General features: G+C 38.6%; 1 protein-coding gene and 1 long non-coding RNA gene across 2 annotated transcripts; one reads left to right on the top strand and one right to left on the bottom strand.

Annotated features, from left to right (window-relative positions):
* Positions 1-4,609: 4,609 nt before the first annotated feature.
* Positions 4,610-6,727, bottom strand: LOC144464623 (uncharacterized). Its single transcript, XR_013492296.1, has 2 exons — positions 5,356-6,727; positions 4,610-5,208 (listed from the first exon to the last, which is right to left on the bottom strand). It is a non-coding gene; the product is annotated as an uncharacterized LOC144464623 (long non-coding RNA).
* Positions 6,728-6,762: 35 nt separating this feature from the next.
* tiprl (TIP41, TOR signaling pathway regulator-like (S. cerevisiae)) lies at positions 6,763-25,458 on the top strand. The gene is made up of 8 exons (XM_033610988.2): positions 6,763-6,892; positions 8,937-9,064; positions 11,144-11,323; positions 14,051-14,150; positions 14,492-14,623; positions 16,964-17,059; positions 17,194-17,256; positions 24,714-25,458. The coding sequence occupies exons 2-8, from the start codon at positions 8,940-8,942 to the stop codon at positions 24,843-24,845; spliced, it is 828 nt and encodes a 275-aa protein (XP_033466879.1). The 5' UTR covers positions 6,763-6,892; positions 8,937-8,939; the 3' UTR covers positions 24,846-25,458.
* Positions 25,459-26,958: the final 1,500 nt, after the last annotated feature.

Below are 26,958 nucleotides of genomic sequence, written 5' to 3'. Positions count from 1 at the left end.
ACTTTGGAGGGAGGCGGGAGTTGTGGATGTTCAATTTTTTTTTTCAACTTTCTTTTTTTTTTTTGGATGTGCTGTGTGAAATGCAAGAAAGGTAAGAGTTGCTTTAACTAAACTTCAAAGATGCCTTAAAGACATAAAAACCTGGATGAGCTCCAATTTCCTGAAGTTAAATTCAGACAAAACTGATGTTATTGTTCTTGGCCCCAAACACCTCAGAAACTCTTTATCTGATGATATATTTTCTCTGGATGGCATTTCTCTAGCCTCTAACACTACGGTAAGAAACCTCGGTGAAATATTTGACCAAGCTTTGTCTTTTAACCCCCATTTAAAACAAACCTCACAGATTGCGTTTTTTCATCTGCGTAATATTGCAAAAATTAGGCCTATCCTGTCCCAAAAAGATGCAGAAAAATTGGTCCACGCTTTTGCTACCTCTAGGCTGGATTACTGTAATTCCCTGTTATCAGGTAGCTCTAGTAAGTCTTTAAAAACTCTCTAGCTAATTCAGAACGTAGCGGCATGTGTGCTGACAGGAACTAAGAAACAAGATCACATTTCTCCTGTTTTAGCTTCACTGCACTGGCTCCCTGTAAAATCCAGAATTGAATTTAAAATCCTACTCCTAACTTACAAAGCTTTAAATGGTCAGGCTCCTTCATATCTTAGAGAGCTCATAGTGCCATATTATCCCACTAGAACACTGCGCTCTGAGAATGCAGGATTACTCATGGTCCCTAAAGTATGGAGCTACATTAGGGTCAAATGTTTTGTACTTGAAAAAATAAAATTTGAAACTGAAAATTCATGTGTTGATCTTGAATTTTGAAAAATACAACAATGTATTCAAAATAAAAATAAGTATATGAAACTTTTTTCAGGTTAAATATAATTTTGATTCACTTTGGTAATTCTTTTGAATGAATAATTTATTTTCACTTTTCACTTCCATATATATTTTAACATTTGAGGTCTTATTTTTTTCAGTTGCATGTTTTATCTTTTCAGATTCAGATATTATTTTTTACAGTTTCAGCATCAACAGGGCCGTGATGATGGAGCTGTGGACAATCACACTTTCCAGCTCTGATAAATTCGCCACTTAAAAGACGTCACAAAAAAAAAGTATGTTGTCACAAAAACGACCCCTTAATATTTGTTATGATTTCCCAAAACTTAGTTAACATTTCTCACCTGTGTGCTGGATGTATGGGCTCCAGCAGATTGACCCGACCGACCGGACGCCATCATCGCAAGCGAAGTGGACACTACGCTGCGTTCACAGTGCTATGTGGAAATCAGACATATCAGCACTTAAAATGTGGCTGTTGAACTGCAAAAGGGGGGGGGGGGGGGGGGGGTTAATTTTTTTCTAACTCTTCCATTTAAATGTTATTAAGGTTTGAAATTGCGCATAATTAAGGGCGTGGTCACTTTGAGTGACAGGTCGCACCATCACGGGTGGCTAACTAGCATGCTAACTAGCCGCTGGCTCTGCTGTGCGGAGCTCGGCGGAGCTGAGCTCAGACTCGGTCGTCTGCTCGGCGTCAACTCAGCCAATTCATGGCCATGTTCAAGGCATTGAACCTGTCCTGTCAGCCGTGTTTGTGCCTTCTGGATATTTTTTCAGGCAAATATTGGAGTAATATGGCGTGCTGTTCAATTAATTATACCAACAGACCGTCCAAGAAGTCTGTGCTCCAGGTTTTTCGGTAAGTGAAATTCGGAAATTCTAGTATTATTTTATTTATGTTTATATGTTAGCACTAATTAGCGGGTATTGGTGTCTGCGGTCACTACGGTCACCACCTAGCTTGTCAGCAGTGTGTATCGGTGTCTGCGGTCACCACCTAGCTTGTCAGCTTATTTTTATATTATTAAGCCTTTATTTAATACATGTAAAATCATGTTGATACCGGAGGTCTCATTTTCAAATGCGACCTGTATCACAGCAGCAACATCCACATCAAGTTCCAGAGCCACAGACAATACAACACAAGCTTAGCTCATTAACTGGCTAACCAGCCAGCTAACGGTTAGCCTTCGAGCAAGACGCCAGTCCGGGGATGCATCGAAGTCAGAGCCTGACAGAGAAGTGTCAGGATTTAGGCATTTAGGGAGAGAATATTTTGAACAAAAGGCTGAGGCTGTGTGAGGTTTGAAAATAAAGGTCCACCACGTTAGTTAGCTATCATGATGCAATGTTAACGTTGTCATATGAGCAGTGTAACGTTAACGTAACATTAAGGCTATACTTGTGTAACGTTATGTAAATTAAAAAGTGGCGAACTGTGTGAAATTACAATAAGGTGTGTAACGTGATTAAAAAAACTAATGTGACATTTGACTGTCACATATAAAATATTAAGAAGACTAGTGTATGATATAGGCCTGTAGGCGTGTAGTTACACAACAATAGATAATGCACAGACAGAATATGGGGACTGTGATGGCCACCACCTTTTTGTTTTGCTAACATAAATTGATTATGATCTGTTGAACATTGAAGTAATTTAAGTTGTATTGTTTGCATGTAAAGGTGTCTGTGAAGTAGGTTACCTAACACATATATTACTTTTAATATCTATTTGTCTGTGTAAAGTTTTCCTCTAGGTGACCCAGACAGACTGGACCAGTGGACACTCAACACGAGGAGACAGAACTGGACTCCAAACAAGATTTCCCATCTGCGCAGTGAACACTTTGAGAGTCATCACTTCAGCACTGACTCCAGGATAAAGACACCTTTTTTTATACAGTACCTCACAAAGAGTCAAGAAACTTATTAGTTTAAAATGATGAATTATTGTCCATAATACATTTAAATGCATTACATAAATTACTAATTGTCATACATTACTAAGTACTCGATTAGGGCACAGCTTGCTCTGTACTATTACTGATAAGGTGAAATTACTGACACACCAGTGCAGTTTAGTGTTCCCATGATGCAAAAGGCCAAATGAAGATTTTATCAATCAAGAAACATGACATGTATTTACCGACTTTAACATTTTAGTGCCTTTTATGCAAAGACCCTTTATCAAAGTGAGAATTACTACCTTTTTCCCCACACACAGTCTGTGAAGAACCAATGGAAAAAATATTCTCATAATGAGACAGCTGAACATAGCATGATTCCACAGTGGCAGTGAGCTTTGAGAACAGTTCAGTTTCCTTTTGATAGCAACAATTATTTTAATGTGGATGAATTGCATACTGTACATTCATACTCCAGTTGTCTTGATAGTACAGTTAAATTTAAAATCACATTCAAATATAAAGGTGAATATCTACAGAACTTAAACACAAAACTATTTTATGAATGACAGCCACTTGCTCAGCAATAAGATCATTTTGGTGGTGAGTGGGCTTTTAACCAAGACAGGCTGTAGTCAATGTTTACTACCTGTGTTTTTAACCTGTCATCTTTCTCTCATGTAGGACACTTGAGGAAAGTTACAACGCCTCGACCAATGTGATGTTTACTCCACAGTAAAGAGGTTGTTTCACAAGAAATTAAGATTTTGCAAATTATGACACTGGGTCCTAATCCATAGGTTTTATAATTACTGTTATAATTCTTTCATTTATTTCATGTGTACTTTTTGTAACCTTTTAATAGTGATGATTTCATGAATGCAAGCTTTTACTTAATTTTGTTAAACTGTTTGTGTAATGGTTATAACTTTTGCTATATAAAATGGATCAGACAAAATTTACTTTAGAGTAAAAGCAAATTTTCTGAAAGCTGTCTTTCATCAGTTTCCTGTGATGATTGGAAATATAGTGGTGATTTAAACCATTAACAAAATATAATCGTTATTAATGGCATCTTAATGTTTTCATTTATGTCTTAACATTTACCCAAGTTTGCATTTGTCTTAGCAGAATGTAAAAAAAAAAGAGAAAAGAAAAGCTGATGTTATGTGCTGGTTTTGTTTGGACATTTCTTTAAGACAAATAAAGAAAATTCACTGAGAAATGATTCTCCTTTTGTGAAAAACAAGGAAATATCTGCACACTGAATAGTTTTAAGTCCCGTAGGAGGTATTATTTATTTGTGACGTTGTGACATATGAGAAGGTTCTGTGGGTATTGCTCGGTATTGAGGCTTATATAGTGAGGCTAAAAAAAACAACACATAACTGGCTGATTATCTTTCTGTTTGCCTCACTACAAGTCACAATACCTTTGCGTGAGGAACACCCTCTCAGAGTTGGCAACATAGCGAACAAGTGATACCTCCTTGGGGGCTTCAAAACTATTGTGTCCAGCTAATTCTTTGTTTTTCACTTTGAACCCTTTTATCCAGTCATATTCTTCTGTGTTAAAACTAGACTTCTAACAGAGCAGCAAACAAAGGTTACTCTCCAAAATCTTCTCAGGCTCTGCTGCTGGGTGTAAGGTGCTTAGTTATCTTCAAGTACAAAGTTAAAATAATCAGGCCCACACAGAAATGGACTGCTTAATTTTTTTGTCAGTGACAATGTTAAACATTAATGCTTAATGTTTCATCTGTAGTGTATGATTTGTTTGCCCTTTCAGTTGACAGTCAGATTTGATTGTGAAATACAACATTCAGTCAGTAACAAAGACAAAAGGAGTGCAAATATAAATAGAATTTATTGACATTTTAAACAAGTTATAGATGAATATCAAAAACTCAACATTAGCCTTGACAGCCTGGGCTATGTTCAGGCCTAACAAAATGTGTCCTAAAGCCCATATTCAAAAGCAGTGACACTGCCAACTGTAAACAGTTCACTGTGTTTGGAGGTGGTCTTTAAGACAATTAACTAATTTACTTAAAAACATATAATTTCTAACTGTAAACAGATTTCCTGGCCTTATCAATCTTTGCTGGATTGCCACCAGCCTCCCACCTGTACCTTTGGGCCAATGAAGAAAATATTATCTTAATGCCAGGATGCTGGAGGTGAAGCTGGTGCAGGTCCTCCTTCATCATGCTGACCAGCTTGACACTGCTGACCTTCCTCATGTCACTGCCGCCACAGTGGATGATGAGGACATCTGGTGCTGCTCTTCCTCGCAGGGAGTGGGAAAAGAAGGAGAGAAGGCCTACCCACTGCAGTCCACCCCAGCCAAACCAGCAGACATGGACGCCCGGCATACTGAGGGTGATTCCCAAGGTCTCTGCAGCTCTCTGGACACCACGCTGGACATAGCTGTCACCAATGCTCCACACTGTGCATATTAAAGTAAAATGAGTGTAATAAAAAAATTAGCGTTATATATTTAAAAAAAAAGTTGAAGTGTTTTTTTTAAGATAACAGCTGAATCGTTGTTTCAAGGTTTGTTGTATAACGTTAGTTTCAGCTAAACTCAACTTACCTCAAGTTTCGTGAGGGAGCTGGCAGGGCTAGCCAAAGTAGCGTAGCTTCTTAGCCTCGTAGCTTCTTTGCCTAGCTTGTTAGCCTTAGCTAACTTAGCAGCGCCGAGCGAGGTGGGCGTGTTTAAGCAACCAGGCTTCCTTCGGCCTTCCTCTTTGCCCATTTTTGATTATCCGGGAGTTGGGCGGAGTCAGGCACTGCCAAGATGGCGACGTCCAGAGCGGAGTATTTTGAGCTTCAAATGCACTCTTCAGAAACGGATGGATGACGTCACCGTGACTACGTCCATTATTTTATACAGTCTATGTTCCACACCCCTCTCAGTTGATGCCACGCCCCCCACGCCACATCAGGGTCAAAAGTCTGAAACTCAAAAAACAGATTTAAAACTGAAAAAAAAAAGATCTGAAAGTGAAAAAAAGATTTGAAACTGTAAAAAATAAGATCTGAATCTGAAAAGATAAAACATGCAACTGAAAAAATAAGACCTCAAATGTTAAAATATATATGGAAGTGAAAAGTGAAAATAAATTATTCATTCAAAAGAATTACCGAAGTGAATCAAAATTATTTTTAACCTGAAAAAACGTTTCATATACTTATTTTTATTTTGAATACATTGTTGTATTTTTTAAAATTCAAGATCAACACATGAATTTTCAGTTTTAAATTTTATTTTTTCAAGTACAAAACATTTGACCCTAATGTAGCTCCATAATTTTAGGGATATACCATAATGTACTGAAATGTTTTCTTCGAATTTCTTAATCCTGATACTAAGTGACAGTGAGAGGACTGTGAGCTAAGGAGGTAAACGCCTTCTGGAGACAAACTACTGACACTGACACCTGCTCACTGTCAGGGCACACATGAGACAGACAGGATCAGTGGTGGACTCAAAAAAATCTACATGACCTGAAACACAATGCATCATTAATAACATGTTGAATAAAACACCACACTGGTAACTAGCCCATATGGGTTAAGTCTGCATTCTATGCTTAATATGCTTTTTCTTTAATATTCTTTAGTTCTGACCGAGCCAGCAGCTGAGCTTGTTGCAGATTCAGATATCTTCCATTATTCAACTGCAAAATTATTTCCACGGAAGTTTTAGATTTGCGTTTCGTACAATTAATATGCGCGTGCACATACCCAGGGCAGACCTCACTGCTGAAACGTTCCCGCGTATTGTGAAAATGTAAAATAATTTAAAAAGTAAATGTCCATCAATAATCAGCAATCATTAGGCGGACGGAGGGTGGTGTTGTCTCGAAGACTGTTTCCCCGTCGATATGTTTCCACTTACCTGAATCTGAACCTAACCCTTAGCCCTAATCCAAACCACCGAGGAGGGCGCTCGCATTAAAATAGTTCAGGAAACACCATCCGACGGGGAGCACTACAACACCAGAAATCTGACGGACACGCTAAGACATAGCGGAACCAAGCGTGAGCGCAGCAAACATAACCGGACAATTTATACTGGCGCACTCCAGTAGCCTCCATGACAGCTAATAGTTGACAACAACACCAAGGTAAACAGATTTTTCTTTCTGGCAGTGCACGTTTCTACACATATCTCTAGTCACTTCGAGTCATTCTAGTCATGGACGGCTGTCTGTCTTTAATGTTCAAACAGCGGCCAGAGCAGCAGAGGAGGCAGCGAGCAGTTCATTCCACCGATGTGATGATGTGATCATACATGAGACAACTGTCACCGTTAATACATAGCATGCGCTCCTAAACTACAAGAAAATATATTTCCAGTTGCATCTGTTTTTTTCTTTTCTTTTCTTTTTTTTTGCTTAAATGTGTACCAATACACCGAAGCAAGTGTCCAATAATCCAATATTCTTATAGGTTTATTTGAATAATGGTGTCATGGGTGAAGAAAAAACAAAGCAAAACAAAACAAAACAAAAGAGCTAACGTCAGCAACTAGCCTTATTCTTTCGAAAGTTTGAATGGGGTACATGAATGTCTGCTGGGTTTAACGAAGCTAACCACCTAATGTTAACATTGTCAATGACCAAATGATTAGGCTAAGTGACCGTTTTTTATTTATGAGGAAGGAGGGGGCTGTGCAAAATGGGGGAGGCACTTTGAATATTTCTTTAACACTGGAGAGAGAATCATGTCTTTTGGTATGGCTTGTGGGAGGGACATTCAACTTTAAATGACAGTATTTTGTATTTATTTAAAATATCCTTAGAGCCCCAGAACCCACAAGTGGGTTTGAAAGGCAGGTTTTCTTTAAAAATCTCTAAAATTACATCATTTATCATCATCAGACATTGTGAAATAGTTACTGATGGTGGAGGAAGGGTCTTACATTTTCTTCCAGTCACTCAGAGAGGCTTAATGAAAATATTTGTAGCTTTGGGGAAGGTCATGATATTAAAAATAATATTAATGAGAATTTAAAAAATAGATTAAAAAAAAACATGAAGTCATACCCCAGCCGCCCTCCTACTGTGATAAGTAAAGTACAGTCACTAAGTCACTTTCTTTGTGTTTTCCACCAAACCTCTGTGGAGGCTGAAGAGAGCATTTGGAAAACACTTTATGAACTGATTGGATTAACTACATAAAATGGTAATAATAATAATAATAATGATAATAATAATAATAATAATAATAATGATAAAAATGTATTTGATATAGCGCCTTTCACAGAAATGAAATTCACAAAGTGCTTCACAAAATACAATCAAGCAATCAAACAATGAAACATGCAGACAATAAAAATGAAGGCAATATAACAAATGAAGCAAGGCACTAAAAAGAAAGTAAAACATAGAGCAAATACAGGCTACTGATGCCCCCAAACACAAACATACCAGGGAATAAGCACTAGACAATTTAGGGTGGAACAAAGGCCATTTTCAAGAGATGGGTCTTAAGTTGTTTTTTGAAAATTTCTAAAGAGACCGCATACCGTAAACCTAATGGAAGAGAATTCTATAGTGTTGGAGCCACTACTTCAAAGGCTTGATCGCCAGTAGGTCATTTTTTCAAGATCTAAGGGACCTACTGACAATATATGGATGGAGGAGATCACTGATGTATTCAGGTGTCTGACCGTGGGGAGCTCTATACATAAGAACAAGTATCTTGAAGTGAGTCGTGAATCTGATGGGAAGCCAGTGTAAAGAAGCTAAAATGGGAGTGATGTGGGTTGACCTGCTGGACCTGGTTAACAACCCAGCAGCAGTGTCCTGGATTATACTATTAACAATAGTATTTGAAATATTTTTAGACCTGCTTTTTCGCTACCCCCAGACCTTGCCAGAATGGCAGAATTTCTGTATTTTAACAGGCCCTGTTAACTGTGACATGCTGATGTAAATGAGAAACACTAACATGCAGTTAGTGCAAACTCAGCAGGCAAGGTCCCTCTCTGTGCCCTGTGCACGAGCCCACTTTTCCTACTTTGGTGTGGAGAAAGTTGACTGGCCTGCGCAGAGCCCTGACTTTAACCCCTCACACTCAGTCAGCTCAGTGTTTTCCTACAAAAGTGATGACAGACAACTAACAGACAACATTTTTGAAATGTCTGCTGGTAATCTCTATTTTTAGTTGATGTTGGCCTCTCTGTCCACGATGATGTCGCATGGCTTCAAGAGCAGTAAGCAGGACTTCACCTTTGGACCATGGAAAGTGACTGCTGCCAGAAACCACATCATGAAATCCAGAGACATTGAACGGTGAGATGTTCCTCAGACAGTAGGTAGCAGATAGGGCTGGGTAGTATATCCATATGATACGGATATCATAAGGCTGGGTGATATGGCTTAAAAATAATATTGCAGTATTTTAGGTTATATTATGATACACAATATGTATCACATTTTTTTGAAATCTCTTACGTAGTGCAGACTACTAAAATAATTTTTTTTTAATGAACTACAGTTAAAATAAAGTTAGCTAAAGTAGCTACTGTCATAATAAGGCTAAATAAAGTATTGTTGTAATAAAGTTAAATAAAAATACTGTTACAGTAAAGTTAAATCAGAGCAGTTGGTTCAAAACAGAACCACTGGTGCTTTTATTTTGAAGCACCCAGCTCATCTCAGGCAAGGAAAATGTAAAAGAATGAATCATCATGATGACAGTGACAGCACTGAAGGAGCCAGACTTTGGTATCAGTACTAGTAGTATGATTAGTAGTAGTGTGATTTGATCAGTAGTATCAAATCACACTATAACTCATCATATCTTTGTTATTTCAACTTTGACTGAAAAATCCTTCCACCAGATTAAAAAACACACATTACGTGATGTTGACTGACGTTTTTTATGTAAACATGTGCGTTTGTGTTCCTTGTTTTTGGTCTCCAAACAGATCATAGCTCTGTCCAGCAGAGGCTGAGATGCAGCTGCTGCAGTTTAAAGTATGATTTTCAGTGCTCGTCCCATTGACTCCAGTATAACTGGCGGAAACCAAAGTCTGGCTCCATGAACACTGTCACTGTCATCATGACTGTTCCTTCTTTTATATTTTCCTTGGTTTTAACTGTTGCTGCTGCACCTTTAAACTTGAGAATTTATTTACTGTAAGATGGAAACAAGTTGACAGCTCTCCAGTTCATATATTAATAATAATTGCAAGTCGCAGTGGTGCTCAATGGTCACAAAATGTGACTAAATACAGTAGCTGTCTGGAGCATTGCAGATGAGAATCACACCTCGCCTCCTCACACACTTGCTCAGGAGAAGGTGATCTGGATGGTTGGAGGAGTGTGTGTGACGTATCATGCTTGTGAGTCTTTCCGTGTGTGGGTGCGCACCATGCATATGCCTGCGGTGTGCCAAGTAGGTGGAGTCTGCATACCATCTGAGGGGTATCATAGCCAGCAGGCTAAATTAGAGCAGCGAGAGCAGCGTCTATGTCACCATGACCACATGGCTTATACAAACACAATCAAATCCAGGAATATTGATAAAACAGAGAACTGATTCATTTCATTCAGACTTACAGAAAAGCATACTGTAAACATTGCTGTCCATGCAGGCACTTATTTTTCAATTGATTTTGCCCTGAAGGCAGACATTGTTTGTTTCGTCAACTGACAATTTGGTCAAAAACATTTTCATATTTGATTTTCTCCATGTCATCCATCCCTAGTTAGCAGATATGTATATGTCTCCTACCTTTTACTTGTTAAAATCTGTTGGGAGCTCCAGTTGGTTCAGCTTTTACTCAGGTTATGCAATCCAACACAGCAGATCATTATTTTTTATTCTAGTCTAAGTTTGCATAAAATTATTTTCTGATATGCAGTTGTGCAGCCAAAATCATGGTGACTTTATCAAAGTACTGCATAGGTCAATTTTAGCAAACCTGTACCCCTTTACACCTACAGAGCTCAGTACTGGTCTTGTGTCGAATTCTGTTTCCTGTATAGTGTTTCCCCTGGTGGAGAACAGGTTGGGCCAGTCTTGACAGCATGCTTATAGACATATGGAACACTTGGCAAAATTATGTTTGAGAGGCCGCTGAACTGAAGGTAGGGGGGTGAGCTCCAACAGCCATTGGTTTAGAATTGCTGATCTGACACCAAATATTTGTAAAATAATTACATATGGCAGTACAAACCAAAGCAGCCCGTGAGCCATAATGCATAAAAAGCACCCTGCACATGTCCAGACCAATCATTTTACATACATTATTGAGAGAAGATAAAATCTGCCGCACTGACCAGGGCAGAGTACACTCACACATTAAAAAACTAACATCGAGAAGTGTCATGAGTAGGTAGCATTTTATTTTTTTGTCTTTCTAGGTTAGCCGAGGAGATGAACATGCCCTCTCTCCCAGAGATGCTGTTTGGGGACAACCTCCTGCGCATCCAACACACAGATGGTTACGGCATCGAATTCAACGCCATTGATGCCCTTAAGAGAGTCAACAACATGGAGGATGCTGTCAAGGTGGCCTGTGCTCAGGAGTGGCAGGAGAGCAGGCAAGATGAGCATCACAGTGTGTTACCGTAGCTGGAGGATTGTTTTCTTTTTGATTTGTCAAAACTGTCATGTGTTTCAGAGCAGTATCTTTGCAACATGTGGCTTTATTAGCAATAATTTTTAAACCTCAGAGTTCACCTCCTGCAGAATGAATTGCATACTGTCCACAGACAACTGAATCATGCATTTGAGATGTTGCTGCTGATTTGGCGGTCAAAGAGAACATACAGTAATCTGTGGCCAGGGGCACTGCCAGGGATTTTGGCCGTCATGAAAAATATCACATTGGGCCCCACCACCTCAGGTCATGCGAACCCTGCACAGTTGCTGTAACACACACTTCCAGAACCCAATCAACCCATTCAAGCTTTGCAACTCTCTTGTCGTCCAGCACATTCTGTATGATATTTACTGAGAGGGAGCTGTGGAAATATAACACTGTGCAGACATGTATGCACCATATACAATACAATTTGTTATAACCACTGGTAGAATGTAACTATGTACATGTACTCAAGTACAATATTGACATACTCGTGCTTTGAGTATTTCCATTACATGCTACTTTAAACTACTCCACTACATTTCAGGAGGAAATATTGTACTTTCACTCAACATTAATTTGATACTTATTGTTACTAGTTACTTTTAAAATAAAATCTTGTACTTGGGATAAAGTACTTTTAGACTATATTATTGCTACTTAAATAAATAATCTGAGTACCTATTCTGTCACTAACAACATACCAGTTGTTTTTAATCTCAAAAGTTATTGAATGTACAGTAGCCTCCCAACTTATAGATCATCTATCAAAAAATAACCTCCTTGAGCCTTTCCAGTCTGGTTTCTGTCCCAATCACAGCACAGAGACAGCTCTCAATCAAATAACAAATGACCTTCTTCTAGCAGCGGATTCTGGCCTTCTCGCCATCCTTATACACCTGCCACCTTCGACACAATATCACACACCATCCTCTCAGATCGTCTGGCTGCCACTGGGGCCTCTGGCATTCCTCTTCAGTTATTCCATTTATACCTGTCTGACTGTTCTCAGTTCATCCAAGGGCAAAATACCAAATTTTATTTTAAATTTTATATGTGTCTCTTGTGTTGTTGTATTTTATGTTTCATTTCCACCACTCACGGTATCCAGATTTTTCCTTCTGAAGCTGAGACATGGTGCTCAGCTCCACTGACACCCCACATTCCACTCTAGCAGTATAGTTTGCGTTTATGCCAGGTTTTGGAGCAGGACCAAAATACATAATGCAAATAGGAGGGAAATACAGAGGCTCTCTGGATGTTTACTTTTTGCAAAGAACAAGAAAAGAAAAACATTGTTTTAAGATGTTATTAGTAGGGCTCCCACAGTCATAGAAAGCCTGGAAAAGTTAAATTATTTCACAATGTCATTGTCCAGGCCAGGGAAAGTCATAGAATTTGTTAAATCCTTGAAAGTTGTCATGAATCTTGTTATGTGTAATGAAATTAATTGTTACAGTAATCTTCTGTGGATAACATTCCACATAATGTAAAATAATGGCAAATTTATTTTCTGTAGCTGTTTATGTAATGTAGCTCTAATGCATCGATGCATGACAACGTTTTGTTTACCATCACATATGTTTCTTTATTATCCCCCTGAATTCTGTCTCTCTCTGTCTTTAGCTGGAATTATGTTTGAATAGATTTTGAATGTGATATGTTTGAATAAAACTGCTTTTAAATTGTATGGCATTTCTGAGATGGAGCAATGTCCGTCTTTTACATCATGAATGGTCATGGAAATTTAATTTTTGGTCCTTGAAAAGTCATGGGAAAGTTCTGAAATTTTGTCCATGGAAATGTGTGGAAACCCTGCATTAGTACATTGTAAATATGCTTGTCCATTAATAATGACAGGTGAATACTTTTCTAATGAATTAAAAATAAGTTAATGTTCTAATATGTTTTCTGGGCCCCTGTCAGTCAGGGGCCCTTAGAATCATCCTGACTTCTCTCCCCTGCTGTCTGTGGCCTTTTCACCTGTTGACATGTTCTCAAAACCCTGTTGGGAATTTCCAAGCAGTAATGCATACAGTGCTGCACTCACTCTCTCTTTGTTTCTTTGTACCCGGTCAGGCCCCATAAGGCACAAAGGTGTTCTACTGCATTCAAAAGAAAAAACTGAGGAACTCCTGCTGTATTAAATGTTCTCCGCTCATCCTCATATTTGCCCTCACCTGCAATTGTGTGTCCATGCTTTGATATTTAAGTGACTCCAGTTACTGTAATGGTCACTGGAAGAAATGCTACAGAATACCATGGAAATGAGTTTATCTTAAGTTTGGTAGCAGTGTGTGATTTGTCCTCTGTGAGGTGTGCAGTTTGGTTTCATTAATGAGAGTGATTGGCTCTCATATTAGAGCAGTGATTTACATGTATGATGTAAAGGAAATGTAGATTTAAAAATAAATAATAAAAGACAGGAGAATATGAATATGGTAGCCACATGTGTCTCTCAAGCTGTGGGCTGGCCACCCCGACTGTGAGACAACAGGACATCACAGATACCACAGGCAGGGACACTGTTACAACAATAAAAAGAAGGGAAAGAACTCCCTTTTGAAAATAACTGAGTTCTGCAGTGGAAAAACATATATCAGATTTATAAAGGTGTTCATTCCCAGAGACACTAAGAATTTCACCTGCGCTGTTAACACAAATCTCTGCAATCTCCTTCCAGAGCTGATTCTGAACACTCCAAAGAGGTGGTGAGACCCTATGACTGGACATACACCACAGACTACAAGGGCACTCTCATAGGAGAAAGTATGCAAATGAAGGTGGGTCATTTTCACAAAATAGAGCACTCAAAGCACTTTTACAGTACGTGTCGCATTCACCCATTCATAGTCATATTTACACAGTGGTGGCCAAGGTGACCATACAAAGTGCCACCTTCTACTCAGTTAAACATTAATACACCCTCACACACTGATGGCACAAACATCAGGAGCAATTTGGGGTTCTTTGGGGTATCTTGCCCAAGGATATTTCAACATGTGGACTGGAAGAGCCAGGGATCTTCTGATTAGTGGACGACCTTCCCTACCTCCTCAGCCACAGCTGCCTTTTTGTTATGTGCGTGTGATGTGTGTCCAGCTTTTCTTCCTGTTCATTAAAGGTGACAAAGACATTGGAACGTATTGACATGGAGAAGCTGAAGGCTAGAGAACAGATCATGTTCTTTGATGAGGTGCTGTTGTTCGAGGACGAGCTGCATGACCACGGTGTCTCAATGATCAACGTCAAAATAGTGAGTACTGCGTTGATGTCAAACAGCTGATGCTATTGATCCGAACGAGGACTAGATTTACCAACATTTAAAGAGGAAGATTGAGCTTTTCATTGGTTTTTAAGCCACGGTCTGTGTAATCGGGGCCTAATTCATTGAGGCAGCAGCTCATTTTTTTTACCTTTCATTTATTCAGGGAAGTTTATCTGAGAGCCCGGCTCTCTTTTCAGGAACCACACTTGCACATTGACACCTACAGTTGTGTTCAAAATAATAGCAGTCCAACATCACTAACTAGATCAATCACTGTTTTTGGTAGAAATTATATTCCTACATGACAAATAATTTACTAGTAGGTGTAGTAGAGCAATAGAAAACCAACAGGCCCAACAGTCATGACATGCATGCTGCTGATTCTGTGTAATTGAATTATTAATTGAAAGGGGCGTGTTCAAAATAATAGCAGTGTTGAGTTCAATTAGTGAGGTCATTCATTCTGTGAAAAAACAGGTGTCAAAAAGGTGGCCCTTATTTAAGGATGAAGGCAGCAAATGTTGTACATCCTGGTTATAGTGCATTTCTTTTATGAAAATCTGAGTAAAATGGGTCTTTCCAGACATTGTTCAGAAGAACAGTGTACTTTGATTAAAAAGTTGATTGGAGTGGGGAAAACATATAAAGAAGTACTGGAAACGATAGGCTGCTCAGTTAAAATGATCTCAAATGCTTTAAAATAGCAACCAAAATCAGAAAGACGTGGAAGAAAATGGAAAACTACCATTGGAATGGATCGAAGAATAGTCAAAATGGCAAAGACTCAACCAATGATCAGCTCCAGGGAGATCAAAGAAGGTCCAAAGTTACCTGTGAGTACTGTAGCAATTAGAGGACGCCTATGTGAAGACAAGCGATTGGCAAGAAGCCATTGTTGCAAACATGACATGCTGAAGAGGTTACAATTTGCCAAAGAACACGTTGACTGGCCTAAAGAGAAATGGTGCAACATTTTGTGGACTGATGAAGGCAACATTGTTCTTTCTGGGTCTACGGGCCGCAGACAGTTGTAAGAGGACCCCCAAACACTGAATTCACTGTGAAGACAGTGAAGCATGGTGTTGCAAGCATCATGATATGGGAATGTTTCTTATACCATGGCGTCGGGCCTATTTATTGCATACCAGGGATCATGGACCAGTTTGAATACGTCAGAGTACTTGAAGAGGTCATGTTGCCTTATGACAGAAGAGGATATTCCCTTGAAATGGGTGTTTCAACAAGACAACGATCTCAAACACACCAGTAAGCGAGCAGCATCATGGTTCCAGACCAACAAGACTAACGTTATGGAGTGGCCAGCCCAATCCCCAGACCTCAATCTAATAGAAAACTTGTGGGATGACATCAAAAATGCTGTTTCTGAGGCAAAACCAAGGAATTCAGAGGAATTGTGGAATGTCGACCAATCGTCCTGGTCTGGAATACCTGTTCACAGGTGCCAGAAGTTGGTCTACTCCATGCAACACAGATGTGAAGCAGCTCTCAGAAAAATTGGTTATACAACTAAATATTAGTTCAGTGATTCACAGGAAAGCTAAATCTTCATGCATTTTTCAGTTTATACAGTAAATGTTTGCGTTTGTAAAGAAAAATGCAGACACTGCTATTTTTTTGAACAGCGTAATATTCCCTTTTCTTCACTTTCTTTAAAGTACAAATCTGATAATTTTTTCTTGATGTTTTGATTTGGAATAGAATGTGCAGTGTTCCCAATGCATTTGCATGTTTGGAAATAAAAGCTATTATAAGGATTTTTCAGCTTTACTCACTTTTTTAATCACACTGCTATTATTTTGAACACAACTGTACATTCAGCTCAGTGGACACGTTGGATTCATTAAGATCACCAAGCTCAGAAAAGAACTGATACTGTAGTCTTCCTAACTAATCCCAAAACTTGTTTGTATGCCTCTGCTCTGACTATAGCCGAGGTCGGAGGCATTATGTTTTTGTGTTGTTCATCCGGCCATCTGTCCGTCCATCTGTACGTCCATCCGTCCGCCCGCCCACCCGTCCCATTCTTGTGAACGTGATATCTCGAGCGGCTTGAGGGAGTTTTTTCAAATTTTGCATGAACATTCAGTTGGACTCAACAATTATCTGATTAGTTTTTGGTGGTCAACGGTCAAGGTCTATGTAACCTCATCTGTCTCATTCTTGTGAATGGAATATCTCAAGAATACCCTGAGGAAGTTTAATCAGGTTTGGCACAAATGTCCCCTTGGATTTAATGATGAACTGATTTGTGTTTTGGTGGTCAAAGCTCTGCAGTGTAACATGTTTGTGTGTGTCTTGATGATGCAGAGGGTGATGCCCACCAGTTTCTTCCTGTTGATGCGTTTCTTCCTACGAGTGGATGGAGTGCTGATTAGAATAAATGACACACGTCTGTATCATGAGGCAAGTTGGTTTCCTTGTATCATACATGGTTTTATAGAGTAAGTCACAGAATTTAAATGTGGCTGAAGTTATTCAAAATGTCTGTGATAAAGGCTCTAATACGTAATGAATGGTGATGCTGTTTTTGATTCCAGGCTGGAAAGAATTACATGCTGCGAGAGTTCAGCACAAGGGAAAGCAAGATAGCAGAACTAAAGGTGAGCTATGGCACCTCATGCACTGATAACAAGCTCCGAGACACAGCTGCAGAGCAGGAATCTGCAGTGGTCTGCTCCTGGTTCCCAAGAAACATTTCCAAAGAAATTGTGTTTTGAGCAGGGAAATAGATTGACCGTAACTTCCCTAAAGATAGTACTGTCCACTGTCCACAAAAGCTTGTGTCAGGCATTCTGACACATCTCACAATGTCCAGTGGAGAGAGTTGTTGGCATGGAGCCGGCTGTATAAGTATGGAACTTGGTCATTTGACTGTGTATGCGGGGAGATGGTAACCCCTGGTCAAATATAGTCTCTGGTGTTAGATATGAATGTCCTTGATCCTCAGACAGTGTTCTGATATTTATCAGCCAAATCTGAGGCACTTCTTAAGGCTATAGTTTTAAGCAATAGACCAGTCTGAAGAGCTACAAGTATATTGATTGGAACAGGAAACCTTATATTACTAGGGAGCATCGTGCACACAGAATGGTGTGGAGGTCACAGCTGTGATTAAATAAGAGATTTCTTTTGTAGGATATCATCAGTTGCTTTTAAGCAAACTTCACCTCTGCCAGCCATGTAGCCAGTCTAAATATAATAAATCAAGCTATCAGTTCTACACTGAGGGTTTCTCAGGCTGGACATGTGACCAAACAAGTGGACTCCAAACCCACACTAGCTTTATACTGTACCCAGCAGACTGTCCAGTCACCTGCAGCCTGCTGAGCGTTAAATGCCAAAGGTCAGATTTGTCTTAAACATGTGATAACTGATGTTTTTGGGCCAATCTGGGGCAGCTGGAATAAGTTGTTAAAACAACACTGGCACACCATCACCTTTTACAGGGGAACTGTGTAAGATTTAGGGGGATTGGGTGCCGTCTAACTTTAGCGGTGAAGTGCAGATTGTAATCAGCTAAAACTTCTCCCACTTAAAATTCCTTCGGTGTTCATTGTTCAGGAGGTTTTTACCGGGACCCAGATTATCCACAGAGGTCTCTTACTCTTCAGAACAAACAGACCAGGTGATTTAAACCAGTAAAAACACTGAATAGAGCCATTTCGTGTTACAAATCTGTGTAACTCTGTCACTGGTTTGGCTTCTAACTACAGTGGCCAGCGCGAAAGTGTGAATGGCCCTATCTGGAGCCAATGTTTGGTTTGTCCATTCTGGGCTGCTGCAGAAACATGGCATATATACACACATATATACAGAAACATGGCATATATACACACACACACACACACATATATATATATATATATATATATATATATATATATATATATATATATACACACACACACACATATATGTATATATATATATATATATACATATATATGGGGCATTCTACCGAATGTGTGCAAAGTTAGGCTGGAAATATTTTGAAATTTTGTATGTTTTTCCAAAACTTTGTCCCTATATATGTTGTACCATATGTAAAGGTCACATATCTAGTAAAATGACTGTAAATTTTTATATTGTATTTTCAGACTGTTTTGGAATGTTTTTCCTCTCCCAAAATTTGTCACTACCAAAACATATAGTATTATATTACACAAAAAATATATATCAACCTGTTATGCTTGTTCCTTCCCTTGTTTAAAGATTTAAATTTTTACAAAGGTTTTCACAATTAAATCTATAAAAAATAACACTTTAACAAATTTCGAAGTTCAAATTATAGAATTCTTCAAAATCTAAATGCAATCTTTCTTTGTAAAATGCATAACGCTGATCAGATTGATTTCAGAGTTAATAATTGATGAAACAGAACATAAATGTAACCGATTAGCATCACAATACTTTAGTTGATAACTCAATATACTTTATTTCTTACAAAACACCCAGTGTTTCGGTAGAGACTGTCCTGTTTCGGTAGTGACCATTATACTGTTTTTAAGGTTGCATCGTATTTCCTCAAATGTAGGCCTTATGGTGGGAATTACAAATTCAAAGACAAATGTTTTGCAGTCAATAAAACAATTTAATTTTTGAGAGGGCAGAGCAGAGTAGAGTAGAGTAGAGTAGAGCAGAGTAGAGTAGAGCAGAATAGAGTAGAGCAGAGCAGAGTAGAGTAGAGTAGATTAGAGTAGAGCAGAGCAGAGTAGCGTAGAGCAGAGTAGAGCAGAATAGAGTAGAGCAGAGAAGAGCAAAGTAGAGTAGAGTAGAACAGAGTATAGAGTATAGCAGAGCATAGTAGAGCAGAGTATAGTAGAGTAGAGCAAAGCAGAGCAGAATAGAGTAGAGTAGAGCAGATTATAGAATAGAGCAGAGTATAGTAGAATAGAGCAGAGCAGAATAGAGTAGAGCATAGTAGAGTATAGAATAGAGCAGAGTATAGTAGAGTAGAGCAGAGCAGAATAGAGTAGAGCAGAGAAGAGCAAAGTAGAGTAGAGTAGAACAGAGTATAGAGTATAGCAGAGCATAGTAGAGCAGAGTATAGTAGAGTAGAGCAAAGCAGAGCAGAGCAGAATAGAGTAGAGTAGAGCAGATTATAGAATAGAGCAGAGTATAGTAGAATAGAGCAGAGCAGAGCAGAATAGAGTAGACCAGAGTAGAGCAGAGCAGAATAGAGCATAGTAGAGCAGAGTAGAGCAGATTATAGAACAGAGCAGAGTATAGTAGAGTAGAGCAGAGCAGAATAGAGTAGAGCATAGTAGAGTATATTAGAGAAGAGTATAGTAGAGTAGAGCAGATTCTAGTAGAGTAGAGCAGAGTATAGTAGAGTAGAGCAAAGTAGAGCAGAGTAGGACAGAGCAGAGTCGAGCAGAGTATAGTAGAGTAGAGCAGAGTAGAGTAGAGCAAAGTAGAGCAGAGTAGCAGAGCAGAGTAGAGTAGAGAAGAGTATAGAGTAAAGCAGAGTAGAGTAGACCAGGGTAGAGTAGAGTAGAACAGAGCAGAGCAGAGAAGAGCAAGACTTTGGACCACAGAATTATAGGGTTTAACTACTGACCATTCCATTTTGTCACTACCGAAATGATCATGTCACTACCGAAACTTTACCATAGGTTTTGGTAGTGACTGTTTCGGTAGTGACAATCCTAGCTATTTTTCAGGATAACTAAAGAATGCTAGCAGTCACATGGCTAACAAGCACATGTTTGAAGAGTTGTTCACACAGAAAAACATAATATTTTGCATAAACCCCCCAAATTTTTACATAGTTGAAGAGAACATGTGTTCGGTAGTGACAACTTTAAAAGTTACACACTGATTTTCAGACTTTGGAAGACATTTATTTAAAAAATGATGGGAGTCAGCGACTTGCCATGTGGGACGGGGGTGCAGTACTATCCCCCTTCTCAGAAATTCAGGGTTGTGGCTAAAATCCAGACTCAACCAGAGCATTAAAACTCTTGTGTTTCGGTAGTGACATGAAAACAAGGGACACTATTTTTTTAGCATAGTTTCTTAATTTAAAAATGAATCCCACAATACATCTAAATCTTTCAACTTCTGTTTAAACTTAATCACAAAGATGTTTTAAATTACACTTTTGAAAAAAATATGAAAAATGTTTTAAGTGTTATTTACATGAATTGAATTTTAGAGGTCAGGGTTGGGGACAGCTACTTCCCAATAGAAAGTACCCTATAAATGGTGATTTTCTATATATTTAGCGTATCACTTTCTCATTTAATGTCCTGGGTTTAAATAGGTCATAACATAATCTTTGTAAATATCTATGTCTGAATACTCAATTTTATTATTTTTGTTGTTTTTTTGTTAAGGGACAGCACTTTGCACAAAATCAGTAAAATGCCCCATATATACACACATATATATACACATATATGTATATATATATATATATATATGTATATAGCTGTTAGTTCAGGAGCTGTGTAGCTGCAGACACATTCCGTTTGTAGCATACAGGACAGGCCCCAACAAACCATGTCCACCACTAGTAGAAAACAAACCCATTATTGTGACAGTTATCTGAACCCTTCTACAATGCTACACTGTAGTGAATAAACGAAGGGCATATGTAGCAATAATTCACTTTATAATCCATTACACATGAAGATGTGATTTACTTTAAAAGTGACAAGATATAACCCATCCTATTACCCTAACTCTAACCTTAACCACCTCTCTCTTTACCAAATACTACATACCTAGCTAATCGCTGACTTAGAATTTTTGTTGGGGCTTCTACTTCCAGGCCAAGGAGCGAAGGGGGCTGATTGTGGACTGATGTGTAGATGTGGTGGGCGAGTCAGGTAGCTGCAACAGCTGCAGCTGTACCTGCTTCGTTAGTTGTGGCCACTGGCTGCTTAGAGCTAACGTTAACTAGCTTTCCTCCCGCTGATTTTAACACATTATCAGGGAAACAGTAGGGTGCGTCCTCTGAAGAAACAATAGTTACTTTAATGTATCCTCTCATCACAAAGGGGAAGATCTCTGTTTGTCACAAAATTATTTTATATTGTCCTGGGGACAAGGGTACACTGGCTGCTACTAGCTATCTCTTCACACAACAGTGAGATCACAGAGCCCATTTTCACCGCAGTCATTCTATTCTTCTTGTACCTGCTCATTACTTTAATTTTGTGGCGATCAGTTTTGAGCCTGCTTTGTAGCCTGTGCAAAATTGATGTGACACAACAGAAAAACACTAGCCACTGCCATCTGTGAAAGTCATCTTATTTTCCAATAGGCTGATGTCAGTCAACAAGGCAGATATCGGCTGATCCCGATGTTCAGCCAATAAATTGGTGCATCCCTTTATTACACTCTTTGTCCTGCAACTGCTGCACAGCAATTTCCCACAGGATTAAAAAAGTTATAGTTTAGTGGCATCTGTTGGCAGAAATTATATTTACCATTCATAACTATGTTTTTATTACTTTATAATCACCTAAAAATAAGAAATGGTTGTGTTTTTGTTACCTTAGAATGAGCAGTTTATATCTACGCACAGAGGGGGATGATAGGATAGGGTCATCCTGCACACTAGACCTTTAGTTTGCTTAAAAGGCACAACTTCCTCTAACTATTTAAACCTAGCAGTCAGCCCTCTGGACGTGTGTCCACATAGTGTTTGTCTTCAGCGGAAACAAGGAGGCAGGGAGCTGGGGAGCTACACATGGATACTGTTTTCACAACAACAATATCTTGACATTAATGTTAGCTAGGTAGCTAAAGTTTGTGCATTAACGCTGAGGAAAGCCAAGTGCTGAAACGCGTCCGTTTGTGATACTGCTGTGCGTTATTAAAAGACTGATATATATGATATTTGTGAGTGCTGACATTTGGATTTATTTAGTTTGTGAGTTTTGGGTCGGCACCCTGTGATTTTTCAAACGGTGAGTCGAGCACATCAATTCTTTTGTTTTTGTGAGGTAGCTAAAGTTACTCTCTGTTAATGGGGTTGACTTACAGCAGTATGGTGATAACTGCATAACATTCACCATCAGCATTCAGTGTATGGCTGATCTGCTCCCTCAAATGTGCTTTTCCAACTTGTTTGCAACCTGTTCTCATCTCAACCCACCCTTTATTGTTGATGAACTGGGATGGTGTATCAATGTATACCTGTTACATGCATTGTGTCTTTTCAAAATACACATTTATTTTCACAGGAATTGTACAGTTTCTGCTCATTAGATGCACACAGTCTTTTTCAAAATAAATTTACATCGGTAAAGCACCTCGTATTTAGGTTTATTTTCTTGTGCAACAAAAGCATGTGGTTAGGTTGAGAAAAAACATGATTTGGCTCTCATTCATACGGGAAGCAAACACAAGGCTCTTGGGTGAAAGTCTGGGGTTTGTTGGCCGCCCTACAGGGACTTTCCAGCTCCTTATATTACATCATTACCGGCAGCTTTTCAAACTGATGCTGTCTAGCAGCATATTATATCATTGTATGGAAAGCCAAAGGGGCCACAAGTCACCTCATTTTCATTTGAAGCATTGAAGATGCCACTCTAAGTACCACCAGACATTTATAAATACTGTCCTAATCGCCACCAGATGTTTTTAGGTAACATGTAAATGAATAAAATGCTGTTATCGAGACAGAAGGATTGAGTAGGAGTAAAGCATCAGTGGGACTGGGGGCTTGCACCACTTAGTCCTGAGTTAGTTAGTTAATGTACCTAACCCTTCAGTTACAGTTACAGCAGGTAAGCTGGTTTATCCCAGTCAACAAGCACAAATGAACAGCTTTGACCTGTGGATTTAAGTAATAAAAATGAAAATAATAAAGATGGATAATTGAACAATAGAATGAAACCAGAATGCATGCAGTGTTTTCTTTAGACTAGCCGAACAAACAGCAAAGGAGATGGGAGCTTGATTAGTGTGGTATGCCCCTCGTCTTATGAATTGATTTACAACATAGCGTTGTGACATACCGTTGCGACAGGTGCTGTGCGGCTACATTACTAACTGATGCTGCCCATCTGCGTTTCATACTGCAGCGGCAGGTGCTGTCTGAGAGAAAAAAAGCTATGTGGACACAGGCCCTCAATGATCCAAAAACGACTCCGGTGTCTTTGGCAGTCACACTCAGAGTTAATATACTAATCTAAAGTACAAAGAAATTAGCCAAAATAGCTAACCTTTATTTGTAAGGTTGTTTTTTTTGCCCTGAATTAAATCTGAAGGGTAACAAGAGGGTAAGGTGCTTCCTTTCATGCCATTTAGTTATGCCTGCAAGCTCCTAAAACCAAATGTTTACTTTTTGGGCCTGCTAAATAACTTCTTGTCATGTATGTTTGCACAGACCAGGTCAAATACATTTACATTCTCCAAACAAATTTGTTGGGTTCAGTATGAAAGTAGTTTGATAATTTCATCAAAGTTAGTGTCTTAAGTCAAAAGAAGTGGGACCGAAAATAGGCTACAATGATTATCTCTGGGGGGGATTATTATCTGTGTAAAGGTAGAATTTATTGCTTTACAGATTTTACAGGTGTGCCTAATTAAGTGGCCTCTGTTTTCCTACATAAAGCCTATTTTGTCATCTCTCTCATGGAAAAATAAGTTGTTGACAAATACATTTGATAACAGTTTTATTAATGATAACATTAACAAAATGAACAATACTTCCCATGCTGCTATAAATTGACATAAAAATACATGCTTATCACCACAATGTAAAAACTCACTACATCACCATCATCATTTATATATTGCCAATGTTTTGCATTTTAAAATAATTCCAACATTGCCATATATTCACATACACTCAATATTCATTAAAATTTACAAACATTAAAACTCATATCATAGACACTTGCATAAATCCTGCCTCTGTTGCAGTATTTGCATTAAAAAAATCTATATTACTTTGTATTTGAATAAAACTGACTGTGTTTAACATCATCAATAATGCATCCTTATGTATGTCATCACTAGATTTAGTAAAGCCTTTATTAGCAGAATGTGTGTAACTCTGATGATAGACTGTATTTCAACATGTTACTGTCACCTTCAGAATGTTCCTGCTGCACTCTACACTGATCCTAATGAGATTGCCCAGCACTTAACCCTGAAGCTGACAGAGTGTGAGAAGCTGGAGCTTCCTGAGATGCAGCCTCAGACAGCTGTTAACGACGACCTTCAGTGATGGATATACTCACAAGTCCTCATTGATGTCTTGCATGATGAAAATGGGAATAGTAGTCCTAAACCACATTCTTAATCTTACAGTAACGTAACAACCATTGATCTCTCCTTCAAATATCTGCACAGGAATAATTTTTATATGTGACCACAATGATGGTGTGTTCACAAAACTCTCCAACCTGACTGTACACAGTTTCAGTATGTTCTCAGTGCAGTTTGGTGCGCTATGGTATCATCGAAACTTTAACCCCAGTGAAATACTTTGGTCTAGCTACGGTTTCTGTTCATATATGAACTGATTTTGTTTTGTGAGATTTTTTTGCACTGTTCAACGGACTGGCCTTTTTACATGAAAGGTTTGGTAGGGTAGCTGTTTTCATGCTTGTAATATTAGAATATCATTAATGTGTTTGTAAAAAAAAGCTTCACAAAACAGCACTGTATTTTCTGAAGTCATCAAGAATTTCTGTAAATATGTCTACTCTATTTTCTATGGTGACTGGTGGTAGGTGAAAAAGCTTGGTTTCATTTACAAGTCAAACACCTCCTGAATCCATGTGAATATGTCTTCCATGTGGCCAAATAAATTCTGTTTGTGCAAATATAGCTCACTTACAGTAGCTTGTACTGGATTCTTGTTGTTCTTCTGAGGATGTCCATATCAAAGGGTTTCAACCAATAATGATCCTTTAAATTAATCCAACATTAAACTCAAATCAAACTTCATCCTAGTTGAAGTTGATTTGCAAATCATTAGCCCCTTTTATACTGCCTGTTCAATAGGGGTGGGAATCACCAGAGGATCCACAATAGATATTATCTCGATACGTCACAATACAGTATTATTGTAATTTTAAATATGTTGTGATATAACACCATTTTTCAAAAGTAAATTATGTCCCCAAAGGAAAACTTTGTCAACATCTGTTTTATCTAATGACAGAAGGTTTTCAGTCTGTTCACCTCACTTCAACCATTTTTTGCAGCAGTAAAATGTATCTAGTGGACTGAAAAAGTAATTGATTAAATTATTCTAGCAGGCTACCTAAAGTTTAATTTGCATTTGTAATATTGATAATTTATATAATAATAAATCAATACTTGGCACTGTGTGACGAAATGATATTGCCACTCTGCTTTATTGAATTTTTTTCCTCACCACTACTGTTCAAGGTGGTAATATTGCGCCATTATGCCGCCTCACCGTGCTGTATATGATGCATGACCGTGGAATGGGTTGACAGAGTTGTCTCACCATTAAGCCTCCATGGGAGGTAGTAACAGCACCGAAACAGTGTCTGTATAAATAGGACAGGTGTGATGTTTTGACTGTGTTATGTATGCAACCCACTGCGGGAAATTTAAAAAGTAGCTAACTCAAGTAGGGAAGAACAGCAGCCAAAAATTACCACAAATTGGGAAACCAATGAGATTCAGAATACCCTCTGAGCAGAGGACAAGATCAGCCACCATATAACAGAGACAGTATATCATTGTTATTGACATGTTATACCATTATTGTTTATAAAGCACTGCCGACATATGTAGTATGTCACACTAGAGGCCGTAAAAAGGGCTAATATGTGACCTGTGTTTAGTTTCACAATGTCAGCAGTGAGCAATGAGCCAATTTATTTTTACTCAGTCCCATTTACACCATCCTGTTGCCACAAATACTCACTAGAGCACCAAACTGGTATTGATCCGCTAGTGAAAATAGTCCCCAACAAATGCACCATTTCCTCCTGTTTGACAAACGTTTAATAAAAACTACAATGACCAGAGGTTTAAGGAAATGACTGAACCTAAAAAATGATATTTGTGAGCTATTCTTAAAGAATCAGGGTAAGACTTCAGTGGAAATAACATCATTTTAATGAGAAACTGAGCAAGAACTTTTGTCATGGTGCCAACAATATGCTGTCTTGACAACAATATGAGCTGAGAGTCACAAACAGGGTAGAGAAGACAGAAAGTACTTAGCAATACATTAACACATAGTTGTTTTTTTTAATTTTTTATTTAACCTTTATTTAGCCAGGTTAGTCCCGTTGAGATTAAGAATCTCTTTTTCAAGGGAGACCTGGCCAAGACGGTCAGCAGCAAAAACACAA

Source organism: Epinephelus lanceolatus, chromosome 11 (assembly GCF_041903045.1).
Source record: "Epinephelus lanceolatus isolate andai-2023 chromosome 11, ASM4190304v1, whole genome shotgun sequence".
Lineage (NCBI taxonomy): Eukaryota > Metazoa > Chordata > Actinopteri > Perciformes > Serranidae > Epinephelus > Epinephelus lanceolatus.
This window is presented reverse-complemented; position numbering and strand designations above follow the sequence as displayed.

Excerpts from the sequence above, each read along its gene's own strand:
- tiprl (XM_033610988.2), top strand. The coding sequence starts at position 8,940 with ATGTTGGCCTCTCTGTCCACGATGATGTCGCATGGCTTCAAGAGCAGT. Across the intron at positions 9,065-11,143 it reads AAATCCAGAGACATTGAACG|GTTAGCCGAGGAGATGAACA; the intron begins GTGAGATGTTCC and ends TTGTCTTTCTAG. Across the intron at positions 17,060-17,193 it reads ACACACGTCTGTATCATGAG|GCTGGAAAGAATTACATGCT; the intron begins GCAAGTTGGTTT and ends TTTTGATTCCAG.